Here is a 21306-nt window from a genome sequence, read left to right on the forward strand (position 1 = left end):
ATGATAAATGCCAAGTTTGAAGTCAATCGGATGAAAACTGTTTGCAAAGGGGGGGAAAGTATGACCACAGTGAATGTGCAAAAATGGGCCAAAATTGGACATTCAAAAATTCATAACTCACTTCCTGTACATTTTTGCTACATGGTCCCAATTGACTTTTTGTGCGTCCCAGGGTGCTACAAGTGCCTGCCAATTTTCGTAGCTCTAGGTCAAACGTGCCGGGATTGGTTTTTATTTTTTTATGCTAGGGGGCGCTATAGAGTAACATTGTTATGACAACATCAGAATATCAAATTTTTCGCCGGACCCGAAGAGTGTGCAAATTTCGGTGAGTTTTCGTAAATGTTTAGGTCCTCAAAAATGCGATCGTTTACGGAGAAGAAGAAGAAGAAGAAGAATAATAATAATAATAATTCGAACGAAAAACAATAGGGACCTCGCAGCGGTCGCTGCTCGGGCCCTAATAATAATAATAATAATAATAATAATAATAATAATAATAACTAGAGCTGCGAGCAGCTATAAAGGGCCCTCGCAGCCCGGGCCACGTTGGGGTCTTTGCACGTTGGGGTACTTGCACGTTGGGGTACTGGCACGTTGGGGTACTGGCATATTGGAAGCAAAATTTCTTTGAAAATGGCATAATAAACGTTTACATGTAGAATATTTTTTTTGCCAGTGTCTGTCAAGCTCAACGGATTTTGGTGAATGTTAAGACCTGCAAAAATCAGCGTCCTTATTTATTTTTAGGCAATGAGTTGCCCTGATTGGTATTTTTTTGTAAAAGTGTATATACACATCATCGCTCGTTGTACTCATTGCACAATGTTTACTTTTATTGTCCAAAGGGGCAATCAAAAATGAATAAAACAAAATGGAAACGTACATACGTTTGGATCGGTGTGAAGCCAGTGAACAATTTGAGTGGTGGAAACTAAAAGAATATTCATAAATGACTTAGTTATCACACTTAGAATGAGTGTACATTTTTTGTACAAAATACCGTATGTGGGGTATTTTTTAAATTTTTTTATATAAGCCTCAACGGCTAGGTGGCGCTGTATTTATAACTGAATGTTGTCATAGAGATACCTTCAGGCCTTGATTATAAGCATACATGTCAAGTGTGGGATTTTTTTTGGAGCATGTACCGTGGAGTTATTAAGCATATCCTTCATTCACGATATTGCTTTTAATGTCCATAGAGGCTATCAAAAATAAATAAAAATATATATATGTTTGGATAAGTCTGATGCCAGTGAACATTTTGAGTGGTGGAAACTAAAAGAATATTCATAAATGACTTCGTTATCACACTTAGAATGAGTGTACATTTTTTGTACAAAATACCGTATGTGGGGTATTTTTTTTTCATGCCTCAAGGGCTAGGTGGCGCTGCATATATAACTGAATGTTGTCATAGAGATAACTTCAGGCCTTGACGATAAACATACATGTCAAGTTTGGGATTTTTTGGAGCATGTACCGGGGAGTTATTAAGCATATCCTTTTTCAGTGCGAAACACAAATTTTGATGCCCCGCCCTCATCATATAGTATTTCCAAAAGTCAAGATTTTTCCGTCTGTTGTTGGCTCAGGTCTTGACATGGTCCAGGTCAAGTCTTAACTCAGTCAGATGAAACGTGTAGGAGAAGTGGGCAAAAGTCTGCCCCCTGTGAATGTGCAAAAATTGTCAAAAATGGGACATTCAAAAATTCGTAGCTCACTTCCTGTTCATTTTAGCATAAGGGTCCAAGAGACTTTTTTGTAGGTCTTGGGCTCCCTCATACACCTAAAAATATTCGTCGTTCTTGCTTAAACGTACAACCGGGGCTGCTTCGTTAAAAATTTCGAGGGGGCGCTATTGAGTCATTTTTGTAAAAATAGCACAATCAACAATAAAATATTGCTCATTTTACCAGGCCAGATGTGTGTGCCAAGTTTCAGGAGTTTCTGTGCATGTTTAGACCCTCAAAACTGGCGTTGTTTTCTTGGCGAACAGCGCTTAGCCACACCCACAGCAATTCGCGAAAACTCACAAACTTCGTGTTGTGACATCATGAAGGCCGAAACCCTCATCTGAGCAAATATGAGGTAGGTCCAGTTAACGTGTTTGGAGAAAAACGTAGAAGAAAATTCGTAATAAAAAAAATTGCCACTAGGTGGCGCTATCAGTTAGATGAAATATAAGTCAGTAGATGTCTTTAGGGCTGGACTCTCATCAAATGTGTGAAATTTTGAGAAGATAGGATCATCTCGGTCAAGTTAATGCAGCTTTTATTTTCACGAAAGATCTTCAGACTTTGCGTCACCGTAGCGGCCACGCCCTTTGGCGAAAAGTTACAATATTCGGTGTGGGGCATGATCAACATCTTAAGGCTTTTCTGACCAATTTTCAAATGGATCCCTTCAACGAGCTCAGCACAGTAGCTAAAAACGTAAAGTATGACATTTATTGTTACCACTAGGTGGCGCTATATGTATAACTGAATTTTATCATATAGATGTTTTCAGGCCGTGACTATTACGTTGCCTGAGAAGTTTGAGATTTTTTGGAGCTTGAACATGGGAGTTATTAAGCATTTGCTCTTTCTGGACAAATGAAATTTTAAAGGCAATATTTGATGCCCCGCCCCCGTCATATAGTATTTCAAAAAAGCAAGATGTTTTGCCCAGTTGTTCTCTCAGGTCTTGAGATGATAAATGCCAAGTTTGAAGTCAATTGGATGAAAAATGTTTGCAAAGGGGGAAAAAGCATGACCACAGTGAATGTGCCAAAATAGGCCAAAATTGGACATAAAAAAATTCATAGCTCACTTCCTGTACATTTTAGCTACATGGTCCCAATAGACTTTTTTGTGCGTCTCGGGGTGCTACACGTGCCTGCCAATTTTTCTTGCTCTAGCTCAAACGTGCCGGGCTTGGTTTTTATTTTTCTACGCTAGGGGGCGCTATCGAGTCGCATTGTTATGACGACTTAATAATATCAAATTTTTCGCCGGGCCTGAGGAGTCTGCAAAGTTCGGTGAGTTTTCGTGAATGTTTAGGTACCCAAAATCGCGATCGTTTGCGGAGAATAAAGAAGAAGAAGAAGAATAATAATAATAACTAGAGCTGCGAGCAGCTATAAAGGGCCCTCGCAGCCCGGGCCACGTTGGAGTCCTTGCACGTTGGGGTACTTGCACGTTAGGGTACTGGCACGTTGGGGTACTGGCATATTGGAAGCAAAATTTCTTTGAAAATGGCATAATAAACGTTTACATGTAGAATATTTTTTTTGCCAGTGTGTGTCAAGCTCAACGGGTTTTGGTGATTGTTAAGACCTGCAAAAATCAGCGTCCTTTTTTATTTTTAGGCAATGAGTTGCCCTGATTGGTATTTTTTGTAAAAGTGTATATATACATCATCGCTCGTTGTACTCATTGCACAATGTTAACTTTTATTGTCCAAAGGGGCAATCAAAAATGAATAAAACAAAATGGAAACGTACATACGTTTGGATCGGTGTGAAGCCAGTGAACAATTTGAGTGGTGGAAACTAAAAGAATATTCAGAAATGACTTAGTCATCACACTTAGAATGAGTTTACATTTTTTTGTACAAAATACCGTATGTGTTTTTTTTTTTTTATATAAGCCTCAAGGGCTAGGTGGCGCTGTATTTATAACTGAATGTTGTCATCGAGATACCTTCAGGCCTTGATTATAAGCATACATGTCAAGTGTGGGATTTTTTTTGGAGCATGTACCGTGGAGTTATTAAGCATATCCTTCATTCACGATATTGCATTTAATGTCCACAGAGGCTATCAAAAATAAATAAAAATATATATATGTTTGGATAAGTCTGATGCCAGTGAACATTTTGAGTGGTGGAAACTAAAAGAATATTCATAAATGACTTAGTTATCACACTTAGAATGAGTTTACATTTTTTGTACAAAATACCGTATGTGGGGTATTTTTTTTTATGCCTCAAGGGCTAGGTGGCGCTGCATATATAACTGAATGTTTCTCATAGAGATAGCTTCAGGCCTTGACGATTAACATACATGTCAAGTTTGGGATTTTTTGGAGCATGTACCGGGGAGTTATTAAGCATATCCTTTTTCAGTGCGAAACACAAATTTTGATGCCCCGCCTTCATCATATAGTATTTCGAAAGGTCAAGATTTTTCCCCCTGTCGTTGGCTCAGGTCTTGACATGGTCCAGGTCAAGTCTTAACTCAGTCAGATGAAACGTGTAGGAGAAGTGGGCAAAAGTCTGCGCCCTGTGAATGTGCAAAAATTGTCAAAAATGGGACATTCAAAAATTCGTAGCTCACTTCCTGTTCATTTTAGCATATGGGTCCAAGAGACTTTTTTGTAGGTCTTGGGCTCCCTCATACACCTAAAAATATTCGTCGTTCTTGCTTAAACGTACAACCGGGGCTGCTTCGTTAAAAACGTCTAGGGGGCGCTATTGAGTCATTTTTGTAAAAATAGCACAATCAACAATAAAATATTGCTCATTTTACCAGGCCAGATGTGTGTGCCAAGTTTCATGAGTTTCTGTGCATGTTTAGACCCTCAAAACTGGCGTTGTTTTCTTGGCGAACAGCGCTTAGCCACACCCACAGCAATTCGCGAAAACTCACAAACTTCGTGTTGTGACATCATGAAGGCCGAAACCCTCATCTGAGCAAATATGAGGTAGGTCCAGTTAACGTGTTTGGAGAAAAACGTAGAAGAAAATTCATAATAAAAAAAATTGCCACTAGGTGGCGCTATCAGTTAGATGAAATATAAGTCCGTAGATGTCTTTAGGGCTGGACTCTCATCAAATGTGTGAAATTTTGAGAAGATAGGATCATCTCGGTCAAGTTAATGCAGCTTTTATTTTCGCGAAAAATCTTCAGACTTTGCGTCACCGTAGCGGCCACGCCCTTTGGTGAAAAGTTACAATATTCGGTGTGGGGCATGATCAACATCTTAAGCCTTTTCTGACCAATTTTCAAATGGATCCCTTCAACAAGCTCAGCACAGTAGCTAAAAACGTAAAGTATGACATTTATTGTAACCACTAGGTGGCGCTATATGTATAACTGAATTTTATCATATAGATGTTTTCAGGCCGTGACTATTACGTTGCCTGAGAAGTTTGAGATTTTTTGGAGCTTGAACATGGGAGTTATTAAGCATTTGCTCTTTCTGGACAAATGAAATTTTAAAGGCAATATTTGATGCCCCGCCCCCGTCATATAGTATTTCAAAAAGGCAAGATGTTTTGCCCAGTTGTTCTATCAGGTCTTGAGATGATAAATGCCAAGTTTGAAGTCAATTGGATGAAAAATGTTTGCAAAGGGGGAAAAAGCATGACCACAGTGAATGTGCCAAAATAGGCCAAAATTGGACATAAAAAAATTCATAGCTCACTTCCTGTACATTTTAGCTCCATGGTCCCAATAGACTTTTTTGTGCGTCTCGGGGTGCTACACGTGCCTGCCAATTTTTGTTGCTCTAGCTCAAACGTGCCGGGCTTGGTTTTTATTTTTCTACGCTAGGGGGCGCTATCGAGTAGCATTGTTATGACGACTTAATAATATCAAATTTTTCGCCGGGCCTGAGGAGTGTGCAAAGTTCGGTGAGTTTTCGTGAATGTTTAGGTACCCAAAATCGCGATCGTTTGCGGAGAATAAAGAAGAAGAAGAAGAAGAAGAAGAAGAATAATAATTTTTACAAAAACAATAGGGACCTCGCAGCGGTCGCTGCTCGGGCCCTAATAATAATAATAATAATTTTTACAAAAACAATAGGGACCTCGCAGCGGTAGCTGCTCGGGCCCTAATAATAATAATTTTTACAAAAACAATAGGGACCTCGCAGCGGTCGCTGCTCGGGCCCTAATAATAATTTTTACAAAAACAATAGGGACCTCGCAGCGGTCGCTGCTCGGGCCCTAATAATAATAATAATAATAATAATTTTTACAAAAACAATAGGGACCTCGCAGCGGTCGCTGCTCGGGCCCTAATAATAATAATAATAATAATAATAATAATAATTTTTACAAAAACAATAGGGACCTCGCAGCGGTCGCTGCTCGGGCCCTAACTAGAGCTGCGAGCAGCTATAAAGGGCCCTCGCAGCCCGGGCCACGTTGGGGTACTTGCACGTTGGGGTACTTGCACATTGGAAGCAGAATTTCTTTGAAAATGGCATGATAAACCATTACATGTGGATTATTTTTTTTTTTTTTTTTTTGCCGGGTGTGATAAGTGCTTCAAGCTCAATGGGTTTTGGTGATTGTTAAGATCTGCAAAAATCAGTGTCTTTTTTTTATTTTTAGGCAATGAGTTGCCCTGATTGGTATTTTTCGTAAAAGTATATATACACACATCATCGCTCATACTCATTGCACAATGTTGCTTTTATTGTCCATAGAGGCGATAAAAAAAAATGAAACAAAATAAAAAATACGTATGTTTGGATCGGTCTGATACCAGTGAACATATTGAGTGGTGGAAAGTAAAAGAATATTCATAAATGACTTAGTTATCACACTTACAATGAGTTTACAATTTTTGTAAAAATACCGTAAGTGAGGCATTTTTTTTTATACCTCAAGGACTAGGTGGCGCTGTATTTATAACTGAATTTTGACATAGAGATACCTTCAGGACTTGACTATAAATATACACTTCAAGTATGGGATTTTTTGTAGCATGTACCTGGGAGTTATTAAGCATATCCTTCAGTCACGATATTGCTTTTAATGTCCAGAGAGGCTATCAAAAATACATAAAACTAAATAACAAAAATATATATGTTTGGGTAGGTCTGATGCCAGTGAACATTTTGAGTGGTGGAAAGTAAAAGAATATTCATAAATGACTTAGTTATCACACTTAGAATGAGTTTACATTTTTTGTAGAAATACCGCAAGTGGGGTATTTTTTTTTCATGCTTCAAGGGCTAGGTGGCGCTGCATATATAACTGAATGTTGTCATAGAGATAGCTTCAGGACTTGACTATAAACATACATGTCAAGTTTGGGATTTTTTGGAGCATGTACCGGGGAGTTATTAAGCATATCCTTTTTCATTGCGAAACACAAATTTTGATGCCCCGCCCTCATCATATAGTATTTTGAAAAGTCAAGATTTTTCTCCCTGTCGTTGGCTCAGGTCTTGACATAGCCCAGGTCAAGTCTGAAGTCAGTCGGATGAAACGTGTAGGACAAGTGGGCAAAAGTATGCCCCCTGTAAATGTGCTAAAATCGTAAAAAATGGGACATTCAAAAATTCGTAGCTCACTTCCTGTTCATTTTAGCAGATGGGTCCGAGAGACTTTTTTGTAGGTCTTGGGCTCCCTCATACACCTAAACATTTTCATCGATCTTGCTTAAACGTACAACCGGGGCTGCTTCATTAAAATTTTCTAGGGGGCGCTATTGAGTCATTTTTCTAAAAATAGCACAATCCAGGATAAAATATAGCTCATTTTGCCAGGCCAGATGTGTGTGCCAAGTTTCATGCGTTTCTGTGCCGGTTTAGGCCCTCAAAATTGGTGTTGTTTTCTTGGCAAACAGCGCTTAGCCACGCCCATAGCGATTCGCGAAAACTCACAAACTTCGTGTTGTGATATCATGAAGACCGAAACCCTCATCTGAGCAAATATGAGGTAAATGCCGTTAATGTGGTTGGAGAAAAACATTGAAGAAAAATCGTAAGAAAAAAAATTGCCAGTAGGTGGCGCTATCAGTAAGATGAAATATAAGTTTGTAGATGTCTTAAGGGCTGGACTCTCATCAAATGTGTGAAATTTTGAGAAGATAGGATCATCTGGGTCAAGTTAAAGCAGCTTTTATTGTCACGAAAAATTACCAGACTTTGCGGCACCGTAGCGGCCACGCCCTTTGGCGAAAAGTTACAATATTCCGTGTGGGGCATGATCAACATCTAAAGGCTTGTCTGACCAGTTTTCAACTGAATCCCTTCAAAGAGCTTGGCACAGTAGCTAAAAACGTAAAGTATGACATTTATTGTCACCACTAGGTGGCGCTATATATATAACAGAGTTTTATCATATAGATGTTTTCAGGCCGTGACTATTAAGTTGCATGAGAAGTTTGAGATTTTTTGGAGCTTGTACATGGGAGTTATTCAGCATTTTGTCTTTCTGGACAAATGAAATTATAAAGGCAATATTTGATGCCCCGCCCCCGTCATATAGTATTTCGAAAAGGCAAGATTTTTTGCCCAGTTGTTCTATCAGGTCTTGAGATGATAAATGCCAAGTTTGAAGTCAAATGGATGAAAAAAATTTTTGCAAAGGGAGAAAAAGCATGGCCACAGTGAATGTGCCAAAATGGGCCAAAATTGGACATTCAAAAATTCATAGCTCACTCCCTGTACATTTTAGGAAATGGCTTCCACTGACTTTTTTGTGCGTCTCGGGGTGCTACACGTGCCTGGCAATTTTCGTAGCTCAAGGTCAAACGGGCCGGGATTGGGTTTCATTTTTCTACGCTAGGGGGCGCTACAGAGTCGCATTGTTATGACAACTACATAATATCAAATTTTTCGCCCGGCCCGAAGAGACTGCAAAGTTTGGTGAGTTTTCGTAAATGTTTAGGCCCTCAAAAATGCGATCGTTTACGGAGAAGAAGAAGAAGAAGAAGAATTCTTACAAAAACAAGAGGGACCTCGCAGCGGTCGCTGCTCGGGCCCTAATAATAATTTTTACAAAAACAATAGGGACCTCGCAGCGGTCGCTGCTCGGGCCCTAATAATAGAATTCCTACAGAAGAATTCCTACAAAAACAATTGGGCCTCGCAGCGGCACCGCCGCCGCCGCTGCTCGGGCCCTAATAAGAAGAATTCCTACAAAAACAATAGGGCCTCGCAGCGGCACCGCCGCCGCCGCTGCTCGGGCCCTAATAAGAAGAATTCCTACAAAAACAATAGGGCCTCGCAGCGGCACCGCCGCCGGTGCCGCCGCTGCTCGGGCCCTAATAATAATAATAAGAATTCCTACAAAAACAATAGGGCCTCGCAGCGGCACCGCCGCTGCTCGGGCCCTAATAAGAATTCCTTGAAAAACAATAGGGCCTCGCAGAGGCACCGCCGCCGCCGCTGCTCGGGCCCTAATAAAAACTAAAATGAAAAATTCTAAAACTATAATACCCTTACTGCCATATTACAAATAAATTGGTTTTTATACTGTAGCTTTTTTCTAAATATGCAAAAGCACAAATACATTATTTTTATTCATTTTTAGGACTAAACACAATTTCTTTTCATAACATTATGTGGCCCTTGCGTCCTTCTGATTTTCTGTATGTGGCCCTCAAATGAAAAAGTTTGGACACCCCTGCAATAAAGTCTTGTTTTACAGTGCATGTCAAGTGAGCAGCCATTTAAAAATTCCCATCATGTTACTGGTGCATATTCCAATGAAACAAAAACAATTTATCATACTGTATCATCAACAAGACAAACAGGATCTGTGGTAAGATCAGATATTTATAGTGGAATAACACAATGTTAACAAGACAAAGTAAACAAAAGAACAAACAAGAATGCTAATCACATTGAAATGGACTATCCATCCATCCATCCATCCATCCATCCATCTTTTTGACCACTTTTCCTCACACGGGACGCGGGGGTGCTGGAGCCAATCCCAGCTGGCTTCGGGCAGTAGTAGGATACATCCTACACTGGTTGCCAGCCAATCGCAGGGCACACAGAGACCAACAACCACTCACACTCACAAGCACACGTGGGGACAATTCAGAGCGCCCAATTAACCTGCCATGCATGTCTTTGGAATGTGGGAGGAGACCGGGGTACCCGGAGAAGACCCACGCGGGCACGGGGAGAACATGCAAACTCCACCCAGGAAGGCCGGAGCCTGGACTCAATCTTGTGTCCTCAGCACTGGGAGGCGAACGTGCTAACCAGTCATCCACCGTGCTGCCTCAAATAACTATTACAATAATAAAAAATTTAAAAAAAATCACAAAACTACTCAAACTACAGAATGAAGTGACACTCAGTAGTATTATGTGACAGACCTGCAAGTCCATCCTATTACATGGCATTCAAGTGCTCACACATACAATTAGAATGCACACACACATTTTTTTTTTTTTTAATCAAAATCATTTACTCAGTCCTCAAATACCTCCAGGAACAGAGGAGGGAATAACTCTGTTGGACACTCCACTTTCATGTGAAGGAATCGGTTTGCATGGCAGGCACCAATCATTCGCAGGTCTGTCACCTTCATGAGCAGCTTTGGCCAGAAATGAGGTACTTTATGTTTGCGGTAGTTGATATAATGTTCAAATGCCAGCAGGAACTCCTCTTGGCAGCTTTCAATCCGCTCCACGCTACTCAAACCTGGCCGATCTGATGAGAGAAAACAGGCATACAGTTTGAAGAGGTTTATTCTACTACAGGTAACAATGGACAAGCTATTATATTTATAGTATTTACTTGTGCATTTCTCGGTTGGTTTAGACGCCATTACGAACAAATGATATCGACAACCAAATGTGAGAATACTCCCTGATGAGTTTGAATTGGGGTTTATGTGTCTCAGTGATCCTAGGAGCCAAGTTGTTTGAGGTTTTATGCCCCTGCTAGATCAGGGCAAACAGGTACGAGGTGAGCCAGATTAAAACATGGCTCAGAAAGTCACCTATGATGATAAAATTACGAGACCTCAAGTTGCCTCACTTAGGTGGTTCACTGGTGCCGCCCCCGAGAACAAGGCCTGCGGATGGTGCTTTTAAGGAGGCACAGCCTGAAGAGGTCACTGGGTTTCCCTTACCAGGGGTTCACCAACTAGTGAGGGGACCAAAGAGATTTTGGCCATCCAATCCCTGACTACACAAATTTGCACTGAGGAACTAAGCAATTTCCGGTTTGATAGTAGGGCTCACCTCAACATGCAGCTTGGACTCACGTACAAGTCCTCTTAAAGGGATCGTTGGGATTTGTTTTTACATGAATCTCTATTTCATCCTCACCTCCAGTGTGTGCGATCATCACTGACTTACCCCTGACAGCGTTCTGTGACACGAGTTCTGGTCCGGTGTTGGACTAGAGAAAAATAGTCCGGCAAGTTGGCTGGGGTCACCTAAATAAAACGTTTTTCTTCTAAAAACAATTTGTGTTCAAAAGAGTGATACATTTCCATACAAAACTCCCTCCGGAAAAAAAGTCAGACTCCATTACCGCCAGGCACTATTTTTTCTGTTCGTTTGTATCACTGCGCGACACCCTGTAGACAGCTGATCGACGCGCCGCCTTCGAAAAGACAACTTTTAGATTAGTGCGCGTCGATCAGCTGTATGCGGGGCGCCGCACAGTGATACCAACGAACAGAAAAATAGTGCCCGGCGATAATGGAGTCTGAGTTTTTTTCAGGAGGAAGTTTTATGTATCACTCTTTTGAACACAAATTGTTTTTAGAAGAAAAACGCTTTTATTTCCGTGACCCCAGCCAACTTGCCGGACTATTTTCCTCTCGTCCAACACCGGACCAGAATTCGTGTCACAGAACGCTGTCAGGGGTAAGTCAGTGATGATCGCAGACACTGGAGGTGAGGATGAAATAGAGATTCATGTAAAAAAAAATCCCAGCGATCCCTTTAAGAGGGGTTTGACTCACTTTGGAGTTGCCTCTGATGAGCATGTGTGAGTAGTTATTGCCCCTGGCTCGGTGCCTGCATGCTGGCTGGGGTAAATCTGGATGGATGAAAATAGCTTCCCTCTGCCTTCGGGCGGAGAGACGGGTCGTGGCTGTTGTTTGAGTCAATGCACCAAAAAGCAGCTCAAATTTCCAATCATCTTTGGAGTAATTAGAAAAGGGTTCTGGAGAGCGCTCCTGCTGGGGACTCCCGCGTTCTGCTGCGTAACGTCAATGCTCATGTGGGTAATGACAGTGAGACCTGGAAGGGTGGGATTTGGAGGAACGGTGCCCCTGACCAGGACTTGAGTGGTGTTAGTGGAATTGTGAGCTTGTCATGGGCTGTCCATAATAAACGCTATCAATTTTAAGTGCACCATCAACACTGTGTTAGTAAGGATGGGGTGCTGCTGACCACACCAAGGAATGTTGTGAATCAGTGGGGAATATACAGTGTTCCCTCGTTTTCCGCTGGGGTTAGGTTCCTAAAAATAGCCGCAATAAATGAAATCTGTGAAGTAGTTGGCTTTGTTTTACATTTATTATAAGTGTTTTAAGGTTCTAAAACTCCTCACCACACAGTTAAAAAGACTTGTTATCCCCTCGGGAGTCAGCGCTGTCATGAAAGCGAGTGGCCTCTCACTTCCTACTTCCTTTCCTCCATGACTGGGCAGGATTCCCATGACTACAGAGATGCGCAAAAAGTGTTTCCATTACACTTTAGCGAAATAAAGTGTTCATTTATTCCTCGTTTATTGCGGGTTCATCTTTTGCAGCCTCGCTGTTTTGGATTTTTTTACAGCGTGCTTTTTTTTTATAGTCTGCTTTTTTTTTTTTTCTTTCTTTCTTTTTGTGGCGATGCTGTTCCGGTCCTGTCCTGCCTTCTACCTTCATAATTAAAATGAAGACTGCCAGCCCTGAGCCTGCAGTCGCAGTGGTTGAATGCTCACCGCGCCGTGCGTCACGTCGCGCTGGCCACGAGCGCTCGTGTTTAGGGTGCACCGCGGCAATACGGTCTCGGTCAAAATGGGTTTACGTGTCCTGCCTGTCTCTTCACAATAAAAAATTAAGACTGTCCACCCCGAATCAGACGTGCTCTCCAATGTTCAGCGTGCCGTGTGTCCGCCAGATGAATAGACCCAGCGGGCTCGCCTGCAATCCGAGCTTGCGCGGTCAAAATAGATTTCAACCTCATATCGTCATCATAGTGTCATTTGTAACAGCTGTTGTATTGATGTTGGTAATGTTGCATGTGTGTGTGTGTTATTATTATTATTTATTCTTTTAGAAAACATACCGGCTGGGAAAAAAAATGGATGGATCACCGTTATATTTTTGTTTCTCAAATAAATGTTTTGGTTATTAGTTTAATTATATTTTATTATCATTGTTACTATTATAAAAGTTTGAACACTGAAAGTGCCACCTGTATTTAAATGAGAGATATAGTATGTATTAGGGGTGCAATGGTTCTCGGTCTTGGACCGGACCGTTCGGTCCAGCCTGCGTGGGACAATACGCCCTAATGGACCATGGGTTTTCGGTCCATAACAAATTTTGTATTTATTGACACTTACTCACTGTGTGAGCACGTGCAAGCCGAGGCAGCCGCGCCGGCTGGGAAAAAGCCCTCCCCGCGAGCTAATGTCCAGTCAGTGAAAAACAAACAAAGAAAAAAAAGAACAATCAAAACACATGACTAGTATTTAGTTGCACCACCTCTGGCCTTTATGACAGCTTGCAGTCTCTGAGGCATGGACTTGATGAGTGAACAGTATTCTTCATCAATCTGCTGCCAACTCACTTTAATTGCAGTTGCCAGATCATCTTTGCAGGTTGGAGCCTTGCTGTGGACCATTTTTTTCAATTTCCACCACAGGTTTTCAATTGGGTTGAGATCTGGGCTATTTACAGGCCATGACATTGACTGGATGCGTCTTTCTCCAAGGAATGCTTTCACAGTTTTTGCTCTGTGGTATCTTGGAAAATGATTTCATCATCCCCAAACATTTTTTTCAAATGAAGGGATAAGAAAGCTGTCCAAAATGTCAATGTAAACGTTTGCATTTATTGAAGATTTACAGCCATCTCCCCGGTGCCTTTGCCTGACATGCAGCCCCATATCATCAAGGACTGTGGGAATTTGGACGTTTTCTTTAGGCAGTCCTCTTTGTTAATCTCACAGGAACGGCACCAAACAAAAGTTCCAGCGTCATCGCCTGGTCCAATGCAGATTCGCGACTTATCACTGAAGAATAACCTTCATCCAGTCATCCACAGTCCATGATTGCCTCTCCTTAGCCCATCGCAGTCTTGTTCGTTTTTGTTCGTCAATGATGGTTTCCCTTTTAGCTTTCCTCTATATAAATCCCATTTCCTTTAAGCGATTTTGCAGAATTCTGTCACATACATTGACTCCAGCTTCCTCTCATTTCTTCTTCATTTGTCTTGTTGTGCATTTTCTGTTTTCAAGACATATGGCCTTTAGTTGTTTGTCTTGACGCTTAAATGTCTTCATTGGTCTACCAGTACGCTTGACTTGAACAACCTTCCCATGCTGTCCAGCTCTTCAATACAGCTGACTGAGAACAGCCCACACCTTTGACAACCACATACTACACGTATGGTTGGATTTACTAGGGTTACCTTTTTCAAGAAGTTTGCTAATCCTGTCTTTGGTCTCAAGAGACATCTCCCTTGTTGGAGTCATGATTCTTGCCAATCCACTTGGTCCAGCAGTCCAAGGTGCGATAACTGCACTGTTTTTAACTGCTGACTAACGAGCAGATGTAATTTGAGGCAAGTGCCCAATTAAGGAAAGAAAATCGACTGGGTGTGTACTTATTTTCTGTTCAAAATGGAGTGATTCTATATTTTTTTTTCCCTCAGAATGGAGTGATTCCATTTTTATTTCCCTGCACTTCCTCTATAAAAGTAATATTTACTGACCAGTATGTTTTTTTCTTCATTTCTTTTAGTGTTTCTGAAAGCCAAGATGTTGCACTTTGGAATGACCTTACGATTGTTTCATGCTTTTTATCTTGAGTTACAGAATAAAACGTCTGAGTGAGTGCTCATCCAAGACTGGTGATTCCATAATTTTTGCTAGGGGTTGTAGGTGCATTCAATGACCACGCACGTAGTAGGAAATCTCATATATACATAGAAGTCAAGTCATCTTTAATTATATCGCGCTTTCAAGTTTAAGTATCTGTTTACAAGGAACCTTTTCGAAGAAGCTACACTTTTCTATAGTAAAAGTTATAATATCGCACGGCAGGGGATGCAATTTTTGTACGGGGATAAATACTTTTGGCGCAACAGTGGAAAGCTACCTCCTATTTTGGTGTGAATGTAGCATGAAGTGCTTCTGAATTGTTCCAGTATGTTTGTGTCGCGCAACCCGTTGCCACAGATATCTATTATTTATTTATTCCATGGAGTTCTGTCTACTAGCTCCAATTGCTGTGAATCTGACGAGTCACGCCGATGTGCTCATGTCGGTGTTTTTGTTATGTTATTTTGGACATCATTGAAAAATTAAAATTTTGAAATAAAATAAGTTTCCCACATATGCCTTGTTACAATCATGTTACAGTAAGTGTAATGCAGTAGCCTATGCATGTGGAAGACCTGTTGTGTTTTATTGTATGTGTTATAGGTGTTATAGGCGAGGAGTTTTCTTTGCATTTCGGTAGTTTGAGGAGGTTTGGTCAAAAATAAAAATAAAAATCTGGTTGCGCTGCAACCTTTATGTCAGGGAGTTCCGGCAAGAAATTTTAATCATTTTCCCCCCTGGTTACATGGTGGTAAGTTAGTGCCTTGACATAGGAGCCTTTTTAATGTTTTAATGTCAGGGAGGCCGGTGCCGGAATAGAACTCTTGACCTATGAACTGTGAGGCTGACGTGATAACCAGTCATCCACTGTGCTGCCACTTTTAATAATCCTTTTCTCATTAAATATGAAGTAGATAAGTGTTGATGGTGTTTATAATACTGAATGCTAAATTACTAATTCTATTCATATTTTGGGGATTATTAGGCAAGTCATGTTCTGCAAATTTACCAAGATTGGGTACTTACCAGATGAAAGCAGAATAACTGCTTGTAAAAGAGCCACCTCAGAGTCATCCAAGTTAAAGGAGGACAGTGAGACACCAAGGTCAAAAATGGCATCTGACACTAGACCCAGGCCTCCGTTCTTCAGTTGACCTCGTGTGACTGCTATCTCGCCGTTAAGTGTGAGGGTCTCACTCTCTGGATCATAGCGAACAGCAGCACGCAATGACATGACTTCCATACAGCAGCCTTTCAGCAAGATGATCTGGTCTTCACATGGCAGCTGTTAACAAGAAGAAAGGAATAAGCAAGAAAGTAGTTCTATAATGTTTTTTTTATTTTTTTTATTTTTTTAACAAATATTTGTTTTTGAAAAATGTTGCAAAAATGACAAACTAATACCTTCTGCTTAATTAAAGCATGCACAATTTCGGGACATCAGCAATTGTCCAGAATAAAATATTTTTCAAACCAACATGGCTGTAGCCTGTGTCAGAGGAAGTTCTTTCATCATGTCATGTAACATGCATGGTTGCGTGACTCGACTGATGGAACAAATTGCCATCACATTCAGGGTGTTATCGGGAATGTATTACAAAATTGATGTTTAAGCTGTTTAATTGATGTTTACTGTATGTCATGTCACGTGAGATAATGAAGTATCATGTAATGTATTTGTTGGGTTGAAGATACAGATTGAAGATGAAGTCTTTAGTATAATGCCTTAGAGCAGATAGCCATGTTTGGCCGTCTGCCGCCACACTTGATGTTTTATTTCAGTTTTTTTTTTTCAGTTTTGTTTTTCAAAATGTATTTTATCAGCTAAATCTAAGCAGCTACACATAAAGTGCTCACAGAGAGCACCAAGCAGGAAGCACACACACCGTGCTATCTTTGTGGGGCCCTCTCATTGACATAATGCATTTCCTAGCCCCTTCCCCCAATCCCAACCATCAAAAATGATTGCCTACCCCCATTCCTTACCCTAACCTTACCCTAACCCAGTGTTTCTCAATTCCGGTCCTCAGACCCCCCTCGCCAGCCTTTTTTTTCCATGTCTCCCAATTCCCAATGCAGCTGATTCCAATGACAGCTCTGGAGAGGCCTGATAACGATCCTCACCTGCGTTGCAATTGGGAGACATGGAAAACAGGCTGACTAGGGGGGCCTGAGGACCGGAATTGAGAAACACTGCCCTAACCTAAGATTGATGCGATGGCGTCCAGCCCGATCATTTCTACGTGAGCTACCACCTGACCCCAATAAGTCAAGGCAAGCGACGGAGAAAAAGCATGATCAAAAGAAGAAGAAAGTGAAAGCTGCTCCCCCGACACCTCCATCATCCAGTGGGGATGACGACAGCGAGGGTGAAGGTGACCAACAGAATGTAGGAAATAATGTGCCAGGAGTACCAGAGAGTAACGCAGAGCTCATCTCCTTGAGGTCCTTTGCCATCCCCACAAGGCCAAACAACCGGCTACCAAAGGTGGTGAGGGGAGCATCCCGCAAAGGAGACAAGAAGTCCCAACCGATCCTCAGTGTTGATCGAGCTTCAGAGAAAATAGCCCAGAATATACGAGTGGGATACGTGGAAACCAAGGACGAAAGGAATGCGTTTATCCCTGCTGCAGGACAAATGGAACACTCTTACCCGCCATTCTGACTAGAGAAGCAGGTTGAAGTAGAGATGTTACGCTCGAGCCTTCCTGCTAGAATCTGATTCAAGCAAATGAAGCGGAGGCGTGTCGAAGCAGTGGTCTGACAACTGCTTCGGACATGCCGAAAATTACGTGACCACTGCAAACGAGGCCTCGAACGTCACAAACGTGTCAGCGACTTCACGCTGTTTCGCCAGAAAGATGAGCTCGGTGTTTAACAAACCTACCTGCAGTAATTAAAGCCACAATTACTTGATACAAAAATTAGGAAAGGTCAGCTCAAATATTTTTTCCATTCTAAAATTATGGAAGTACGTATCCCATATAATAAAAATATCCCTGCAGCACCGCACTTACACATTCAATTCTCTCAAGTAAATTTGATTCTATTTAGAGTGTGACCAAATAAACAGTTTGAGAGTAATATTTGCACTTGGAAGAGCATAAAAAAAAATAAATGAATAATAATCATAATAACAGCAGTCAAAAATCGAACTCACGACCTTCAGTTTGAGAGACATCTGCTCTTCATGATCGGCCACGATATATCGCTGGTCAGCCGGAATCTTCCTGCAAACGGCAGTCAAAGCTGAAGCTGCAGATCGTGAGGTTCCTCAACCCATAAGACAGGCTTTTATTATTTCTTTGGTTTTTTTTTCAATACTTTATTTTATTCTCTTCCAAGTGTAAATAAATAATAGCCTACTCTAAAAATACACCAAAGACAAAAACAATACACAGACTTGAAAGTTCAACTTTACTTGTGTAAATAACACTTTAAAAAGACACAATCCCACATGTACAATAATGACACGAGACACCGTGAGCTCTTGTTAACACACTTTAGTCGATACCCGGAAGTCTCCATAACAGCGAACAGCACAAAGCATTATGGGACATGTAGTCCCGCATACCTATTTCTACACCTCCTCCTTTTAGCTAAAGTTATCCTTTCTCGAATAAACAGGAATATTTGTGTAACAGCATCAACATTAAAGTAATGTAAACATTTCTGTATTATTTTTTTTCTTTTGTTCACAATCACATAAACACCATTTTTTTTTCTTTTAAATGAACACACATCATCATTCACAAATCCAACCTATCATGAGGCTTCACGACTCGACCCGACCTCGTAATATTCCCAATAGGCCGCAGGTGACTTCTGTTTCTCCTCAGAACGCCCCTGGCAGTCTCCACCATGTAGGATCTTGGAGTGCTGGCAGGTCTGAGTACTTCACCTGTAGACCCTTCGGTTGTAATCCAAACTTTCTGTCCACTTGCTAGTTGTGGTAGTCTTCTTGTCTTGTGTCTCCAATTGTAATGTTTTGCCTGCTCACGCCTCCCAACTTCCTCCTTCTTCCGAAAGTCAAGCAAATCCAGCCACTTGGGATTCAACTTGGTTGTGAACTGAGGTAGAGTCGTGCGCAGGTTTCTTCCCATTAACAGCTGAGCTGGCGAAAACCCACTATCTAGTGGAGTGGCCCTGTATGCCAGCAGTGCTCTGTGAAGGTCGGTGTCCTTTCTTCACATGCCCTTGATGGTGCGAACAGCACGTTCGGCCTCCCCATTTGCTTGTGGGTAGCCGGCTACCCACAAGCAAATGGGGAGGCTGCTTGTGACATGTGTGAACTGGTACTCTTTTGCAAACCGTTTAAACTGTTCTGATGAAAACTGCGGTCCATTATCTGATACCACAGTCTCTGGAGTTCCATGTCAAGCAAAGGTCTCCTCGACAGCTTTAATAATGACCTCTGCTGTTGTGTGGTTGAGTTGTGCTACTTCTATGTACCTTGAGAAATAGTCAACAACTAAAATGTACTGTTTCTTTGACCACTCAAACAGATCCATCCCAATCTTCTGGGACGGTGTGGAAGTGGAGTAGGCAGCAGTGGTTCACGGTTCTGTAGTCTGTACTTTTGACATTCTTCACATCTGCCTACCACCTTGTCTATCTGCATAGAGATGCCAGGCCACCATACCAATTCCTTGGCTCTGCATTTGGAAATCCCTTGATGCCCTTCTTGTAGACATTGCAAAACATCTGCTCTCAAGAGATTGCGGGATCACCAGTCTTTCTCCTTTCATGAGAAGGTTGTGGCACACAGTTAAGTCCATCCTGTATTGCCAGTATGCTTTGATTTCTGGATCTAGGTTGCTTTTCTCTGCCCAACCTGCAAGACAACAGTCCTTTACTTTTCTGCACAGTCCATCTTTTTCCTGTGCTGACCTTATTTCTTCCAGCCTTTTGTCCGTAGCCGGGAGACAGGAAACAACAGTGTCCACAAAAACCTCTACATCCTTCACCAACTGTAGCTCTCCTGCAGAAGGCGGACCTCCCACTGGAGCTTGTGACAGTGCATCAGCTGTGACGAGGGTCTTTCCTTGAACATGAATAATTTGGAAAGAAAAGCGTAGCAGCCTAAGCCTGAATCTCAAGATGCGCGGAGGCAGGTCATCCAATCCTCTTGTGCTCAGAAGAGGGACCAGGGGTTTGTGATCTGTTATCAGTGTGAACTGTAGTCCCACAAGGTAGGATGTCAGTCTTTCACAAGCCCACGTTACAGCGAGCGCCTCTTTTTCTATCTGCGCATAGCGCTTCTCCGTGTCTGTTAGTCCTCTTGAGATGTAAATCACAGGTCGCCACGTGTCATCTGACTGCTTTTGTGTCATTACAGCACCTATACCATAAGAGAACTTCAGTTTCTGGAATGCTGTTTTCTGTGGCTCAGCCCATATCCACTCATTTCTCTCCTTTTGCAGTTCCTTAAGTGGTGTGGTTATGGTAGCCAGCTGTGGCATGAACTTGGCGATGTAGTTAGCCATGCCCATGAGACGACGCACATCTTCCACACATTTCGGCTGTGGAAGCTGCTGGATTGCCTTCAACTTGTTTGGGTCAGCCTCGATGCCTTTGTCCAAAACTTTGTGTCCACAAACATGATCTCGTTCTTAGCAAACTCACATTTCTCGTTAAGCGTGAGGCCCTCCTTTTGGAACTTTTGGAGTACTCCATGCAGTCGCCAGTCATGCTCCTCTCGATCTCTGCCATACACAAGCACATAATCAGCATGAAACCATTACACCATCAAAATCTTCCAGCATCTGCGACATTCTCCTTTGAAAATGCTCGGGCGCCGATGCTATGCCAAAGGGAAGGCGGTTGAACTGGTACCTCCCAAAAGGCATGATGAAAGTTGTGAGGGGCCGCTCTGGAGCAAGCGGAATTTGCCAAAATCCGGAGCGAGCATCTAACTTTGTGAATACTTTGGCATCTTTCATCATTGCGAGTGACTGATCCACTGCAGGAAGAATATGTCGTTCTCTTTTTACTGCTGTGTTCAGGGGTGTGAGGTCCACGCATATTCTAGGTGGCTTTTTTGCTGGTCTGGGAACCACAACAATGCCTGAACACCATGCTGTTGGCTCAGTGACCTTTGAAATCACCCCAATTTTTTCCATCCTCATCAACTCTTCCTTGACTGCTTCTCTGAGGGGGAGAGGAACATGTCGTGGGGCTGAAAGTGCTCCAGCTCGATGCGATAACGCTCCTTCAATTTGCCTAATCCATGAAACACACTTGGGTATGCTGGTCTGAAATCTGTCTCAGTGTCTCTGACTGTGTCCACTCTGTAAACTAACTGCAATGCCACACAAGCTGGTCTACTTAACAGTGGCTGGACTAAGCCTGAAACTAGGTAGACCTCCTCTGATGTGCTCCAGCTTTTTGCTGCCAAATGTGCACAGAAGTAGCCTTTTGCTGCAAGTGGGTATTTAGCTGGCCCAAGAAGTTTCTTCTTGGGTGGGTGTAGTCTACCGTCCCGCTCAGGTTTGTACAGTCTCTCTGGCATAGAGGTAACATCTGCCCTTGTGTTAAGTTTAAACTCAATATTTTTTCCATTTAAG

The 21306-nt window shown here is 42.0% G+C and overlaps 1 protein-coding gene across 5 annotated transcripts in view; it reads right to left on the reverse strand.

Moving 5' to 3' along the window:
* Positions 1-9499: 9499 nt before the first annotated feature.
* Positions 9500-21306, reverse strand: part of thrb (thyroid hormone receptor beta) — a 155936-nt gene continuing 144129 nt past the window's right edge. For all 5 annotated transcript variants that reach the window (XM_077506546.1, XM_077506547.1, XM_077506543.1 and 2 more), the window contains 2 exons: positions 15767-16025; positions 9500-10397 (listed from right to left, as the gene is read on the reverse strand). In XM_077506546.1, the coding sequence (XP_077362672.1) occupies positions 10156-10397; positions 15767-16025 (501 nt within the window). In that variant the 3' untranslated portion in view covers positions 9500-10155. The remainder of the gene's footprint in view (positions 10398-15766; positions 16026-21306) is intronic.

The sequence above is a fragment of the Festucalex cinctus genome, chromosome 19 (genome assembly GCF_051991245.1).
Source record: "Festucalex cinctus isolate MCC-2025b chromosome 19, RoL_Fcin_1.0, whole genome shotgun sequence".
Lineage (NCBI taxonomy): Eukaryota > Metazoa > Chordata > Actinopteri > Syngnathiformes > Syngnathidae > Festucalex > Festucalex cinctus.